This window comes from Neltuma alba, unplaced genomic scaffold (genome assembly GCF_004799145.2).
Source record: "Neltuma alba isolate B1F8T4 unplaced genomic scaffold, ASM479914v2 tig00007707_pilon, whole genome shotgun sequence".
Taxonomy (NCBI): domain Eukaryota; kingdom Viridiplantae; phylum Streptophyta; class Magnoliopsida; order Fabales; family Fabaceae; genus Neltuma; species Neltuma alba.
The window spans coordinates 100,312-106,311 of record NW_021634850.1 but is presented as its reverse complement, the minus strand read 5'-3'; the positions used below and the strand labels follow the sequence as shown (position 1 = coordinate 106,311).

The following is a 6,000-nucleotide window of genomic DNA, read 5'->3' as shown; positions in this document are numbered from 1 at the left end:
ACCTTACAGCAATAATCCTGTCATGTTAAAGAGAACAATCAATTCTATTTTGTTAACTTCGATGGTAAGTTCAGTTCCTTGAGATAAAGAGTGTGTCTTGTATTTTCACCCCGGGGGGGGGGGACAGTGTGCCTTGTATAGGCAGTTCAAATCTCTCCAATTCAGTGATTTGATAGGAAATAAAATACTGATCCTAATAAGGATAAGATGCTGTGTGCCTATAATAGCTAAACTCTAGAATTCTAATCACCAGTAAATTCTTCAGTTACATGTGGCCATTCACTCAAATTTTAACACCATAAATTGATTTAATAGTCATAATCATCTTCTCCTCAAATACATCTACCATGTAACTATGAACTTGAAAGTTGTGACAGGTTGTTCGATGACTTGATTTTCATATGTATAAAATGTCTGGCCAAAAAAAAAAAATGTATAGAACGAAACAATAGTCTTGAAACTGTCAGCTAAGGAGTTTTCTTAACAAAAGTTCAACTGTGTCACTCTACTGAAGTATTTGACCACCATTTATGATGATCATGCTTATTATGATACCTTGGTCAACGCTTTTTGGGGAGTTTTGTTTGCCTAATTCACTAATTACAGCTGAATTAAAGCTTCTTATTAGTGGAAAGTTACTTTCTGGGAATACCTTTTTAGCTCTGTAATTGCTTATGCTTAGAATTAGATTTGACAGCTAAATTAATTGACTTTGAATACCCCCCTTATTTGAATTTGTTTCATCAGTTTCTTCTTGATAAAATAGTTGCAGGAAGGTTGACCCCTTGTTTTGAAATTGCAGGACAAAGGGTTATTGGAGAGCCTGTCTCTGGGCTAGTCCTTGATGAATCTTGGCTTTGGCATCCTGACTTCAGACTGCAGCAAGGCAAGTACCTTATTTCCTTTTCTTCTTGTTTCTAGCTGTCATTCTGTTGTTTCCTCCAGTTTAAAAAGCATGAGGATTACTCTTGCTCATGTTTCAGGTATGTCATGAGTCCCCCTATCAGGAAACGAGGACATGAAAAGGCTCTTCAAGGTGCCCTTTCACAGGCATTCTTCAGGTGAAACATTACGAACTTAAGAGAAGCAAACTCGTTTAATTTTGAAAAATTTATCTTTGGCGGCAGTCAAAGGGGTAATTCCCCATTCATTCTCTGTGTCCTGCTGCAAAAGGAAAAAGGAAATGTGCTGTACCCTCTTAGTTTATTGCCGTTTGCTTTCCAAGCACATTGAAGAAAATTAACTGGCTGTTTCCTGTCAGAGTCCTTGGACAGATGGGCTTTATCTGAATTAAAATATGCATCAGTTGAAGATTACCTAACAAATTTTACGATCAAGTTTGAAATTGGATAAAATATGTTCATTATATGCATGCTTGTGTTTTCTGATTGTAAGTATAAGAAGTTAATCTTCAAAATGAAGAATTATATATTCAGTTTCTTCCTAGGCAATCAATTGTTGAAAAATTTAACAGGAATTAGTATGAACAATGTAATGCTATCTGCCACCGAAATGCAGTTCATCCATGTTTGTCCCTATAGAGGTGTTGGGCAAAGAAAATTGACGTGACGTGACATTTGAAAGTATAGCTCAACAGGAAACGTCTGTCGGAAATAATTTACATATTGCAATCACTTCATCTTATTCGCATATAAAGATTCCTCATAGGTCCCGGATCACTTCATCTTCTTTGGCAAATGGTTGTTTGTCACTGTTGAAGCTCACTTTTCTATAATTATCTTTCCGCCTTGCATTTGCATATTTTCCTGCACAAGATATCACCTTGCATTTATTCATCCCATATTTTCTTCTCCCTCTCTTTTCAACAATAATACTTGTAGCTTCATATATATTGAGTTACACTGATCATTTAAAAGTAAGGGTTCCGTGAAGTTCTTATTAGATGGTAACCTCATTCATCAGTTACACCGTTACAATTCTAATTACATTTTTTTAATTAGCTATGCCTTGTCAGAATTATTTTCTCCTTCCATGTGTCCTTATTTGACCGTTGGATGCCTCTTACAATTCGCAGCTTGTAGGAACTGATCATTGTGCCTTTAATTCTACCCAAAAGGCATTTGGAATTGATGATTTCCGTAAAATTCCTAATGGTGTCAATGGTAATCGCATGATGATCCTGGAAACTTTTTAAATTGTTTCATCGTTCTGAGTATATCTCCTGGTTGATGTGAAATGTTTTTACCCAATATTTACTGCAAATGAAAAACTGTAGGTATTGAAGAAAGGATGCATTTGGTATGGGATACAATGGTGGTAAGCCCTAAGCATAATTATTTCCAGCTTGACTGCTCCGTTGCACGGCTAATTCAGTTAAGGAGGAACAAAAACCTTTTGACCAGAATTTTTGTTTTATATATATCTTACAGGAATCTGGCAAAATATCTGTTACTGACTATGTTCGGTTGACAAGCACTGAATGGTATTCTTTTTAAGTCCTTCATTTTCTTTCCATTTTACGCTTCAGCTTAAAGCTTGGCATCCAGTAAGATAGGGAACTCAAAACACTCATATCTTACTTCCATATTTTAATTTGATGAAGCTCCTAAATTGCATTTTTTATTACTTGTACAATGGTTTTAGTGCTAGAATCTTCAATGTGTACCCGAGGAAAGGGGCCATCCTTGCAGGATCTGATGCAGATATTATCATACTCAATCCAAATGCAAGCTTTGAGATTACTGCAAAATCCCACCACTCCAGATTAGACGCGAATGTCTTTGAGGGAAAGAGAGGAAAGGTACTTGGTTTTAGTATACTCCATCCATGCATTTTAAAGTAATTTACTATTTATGGTGATAATATGGATTATATGATTTATATTGTTGGCCATACATAAGTTCTTTAGAGTTTTGCCATGGCATGAAGATAGTTAGAGTAAAAGCCCAGGGCAACACCGAGCCCAAGTTATCAACCCCAGAATTGTAGTCTTACAATGCTGGTATTTATCTTGTCATTATTCATAGGTATTCCAATGATCATTTTTTCAGTTGGCCATTTTCATTCTTTGTCATGCTTGGTTCAAAACAAGAAACATTAAAAAAAAAGGATTTGAACGGGTCAGAGATTAACAAGCTAGTTTAGTAATTGTTGGTGTCCTTAGGCTCCAAGCCATTGCTCATGTTTGGATTGATTATCATTGAACCTGTGTTATGCATTGTGGAGGTTCAAAGTTTGGTTTCTTTTTCCTCAGGGTAAAGTTGAAGTGACCATAGCTGGAGGAAGAATTGTTTGGCAAAATAATGAACTGAAGGTTGCTCCTGGTACTGGTAGATACATCAAAATGCCACCTTTTAGTTACCTGTATGACGGAACTGACAAGCTCGATGCTAGATATCTCTCTTCACTTCAAGCCCCGGTGAATCGAGCTAAATCTGCTTCATAAAGTCCCTTGGCATTCTGAAATTTCAACGTGAGCTGGGGAAAACTGAGGTATCCTATTGTATATATCAGTTCAAAACTTCAAATAAAGGATATGTCTAGGTCCGTGTACTACACTAGATATCATCAGTTATCACTATTTGTGCATATGGGTTCATTATAAGAAGTATGTCAAAAACCTTGGGTTGTTGTTATACAATAAAATCTTTCAGAACTCTACTTTTTTATGAGTTAGTATAATATACGTCTCATAATCTATGCCGTGCATGAAAAAAATTATGCATATATACAGCACAAACAAAATATATAGCTACTAACACCAGCAGGTTGAGTCTGCCAGAAGGTGATAGTTCCCCACAATATGACTAATCAAACATTTGAATTGTCGCTGGAAGATGTACTTTAACCTGACTATTTCGGACATGCCTCAAATATGAGTATATCTATTCTCAATTTTTTTTTTGAAAAAATATAGAACATATAGCTTCTGGCGCAGTTTTTATGATATGGTCCAATTGTAATTTGCAATCTACATATTATAGACTTACTGGGGTTTAGTAGCAAGACAATGGTACCATGAAACTCGACCAATGGTTTGATTCCTTAATCATATTACGGCAACCAATATCAGAACCATTTGGTTAAAAAGAATAAAATTACAAATCAAATAAATATAATTTTACGAATAGACAACTTTATTTTTAATCAAATATAAAAAAAGAGATAAATATTGTAGAATACTAGTAAACATTAGACCACTGTGCAAAGGAACTATTTTTTGTCTTCTCATCAAGTGCGATTAATAAAAGAAGTCAGTCCTAAGTAATGTTATCAATTAAAATTAGTGCCTGGGGAATTATAATTATAATATAACTAATATTTAATGAGGATTAAATTTACTCGTTGCTAGTTTAATATTATCACGTGAAATTTATAAGAAAGTCATGCTCCCTCTTTTTCATTTTTTTGTAAGAAGACAATTTATTAAAAACCAAGTAAAACCATACACAAACATTACTTATTCCCTCTTAACTCTAATGTAAAAGCATGTAAAAGTTAGATAATTAATAAAAAAATTAATTAATTCAATCATTTATAAATAATGCATATCAATTTCCTCGAAACACCCAAACACTATTTGCATTGAAATTCTGCTAAAAAAATATTTGCATTGAAATTACCTACCTGATCAATGAAGTAATTGTGCAACTGCTAGGTCGTTGCTAGGAAGTAATGTGCTGAATGGCTCAACTACAGTGAGAAGTGAACTAGAGCTGCTGCGTCGTCGTCCAGATGTAGTGTTAAATGAGCAAGTGCTGCCGCACTCTATTGAATGTAGGCAGCTAAAGAAGTTAGTTCATGAGAACCAAATCAGATTTGGCACTTGGAATCTTGAAACTTTGAATGCAAAATTTATGGAGGTAGTAGGAGTTATAAGGGATAAAAGGATTAACATCTTGTGCCTCCAAGAAACTAAATGGGATGGAGAAGTTTCCACGGAATTTCTATGCAAGGAATGATGTGGGTATCATCATTGATAGAACATGGAAGAAGCATGTGGTAGAGATTAAAAGGTTTGAGGACAGAATTATATCTTTAAGCTTAATTGTTGGAAAGGACAATATCAATATCATTAGCGTCTATGCACCTCAGGTTAGAGTAGAAGTACATCTTAAAGGTAAGTTTTGGAAAGATTTGAAGGGATTGGTTCAAAGCATACCACTTGCAGGAAATATTTTTATTGGTGGGGATCTTAATGGACATGTGGGCAAGAAAGTAGGACAATTTGCTGGAGCTTATAATGGTCTTGGTTTTGGGGAGCTTAACAATAGAGGATAAACTATTCTTGACTTTGCTCTTATATACAATCTCAATATTGTCAATACTTAGCTTGTTTTAAGAAGCGAGAGGAACATTTGATCACATACAAGAGTGGAGCCTCTAAATCACAGATTGATTTCTTTTTGGCTAAGAATCCAGACAGAAGGCTTTGTACTAATTGCAAAGTGATCCCTGTGGAGGGATTGACTGCCCAACGTAGGGTACTTATCTTTGATGTGCTTTTTAAGAGTATCAGACAAAAGTATCATCAATTGGTAAACCCTTGGATCAGGTGGTAGCAGTTAGAGGGTGAGAAGCGGGAGTTTTTCAAAAGGACCTTTTTGGAGGAGGTATTTGGGAGTTATGGGGAAACACTAACATTATGTGGGAGGAGATGGCTGAGAGAGTTTGTATGGTTGCTAAAGCAATTTTGGGAGAATCCAAAGGTCATGGTCAGAGAGATAAGGAGACTTGGTGGTGGGATAAAAGCCTACAAGAGAAAGTTAGACAGAAAATAGATTGTTTTAAGGCTATACATTTGTGTAATAGTGAAGAAAACTAGGAAAAAGTATTATTTAGCTAAAAAAAAGATGAAGAGAGCAGTGAACAAGGCATGTGCTAAAGCATATGAGGAGTTTTATAAGGAGTTAGGAATAAAGACGGGGGAAAGAAATATTTACAAGATTGTGAAGCAAAAGGAGAGGAAAAAAAAATTTCGGACCAAGTAAGGTATATAAAGGATGAAAAAAGTAAAGTTTTAGTTACTGATAGAGATAT

At 35.2% G+C, this 6,000-nt stretch overlaps 2 protein-coding genes across 2 annotated transcripts; both read left to right on the top strand.

Annotated features, from left to right (window-relative positions):
* Positions 1-802: 802 nt before the first annotated feature.
* On the top strand, positions 803-3,660 carry LOC114753119 (dihydropyrimidinase; the record flags this gene model as incomplete). Its single annotated transcript, XM_028941783.1, has 7 exons — positions 803-886; positions 1,027-1,061; positions 2,036-2,123; positions 2,237-2,277; positions 2,391-2,443; positions 2,605-2,761; positions 3,215-3,660. Coding segments are annotated over 7 exons (650 nt in total), but the record flags the coding sequence as incomplete, so codon positions are not given.
* Positions 3,661-4,884: 1,224 nt separating this feature from the next.
* LOC114753118 (craniofacial development protein 2-like) lies at positions 4,885-5,241 on the top strand. The gene has a single exon (XM_028941781.1). It carries the CDS (start codon positions 4,885-4,887, stop codon positions 5,239-5,241), a length of 357 nt encoding a protein of 118 aa, XP_028797614.1.
* The last annotated feature ends 759 nt before the right edge of the window (positions 5,242-6,000 follow it).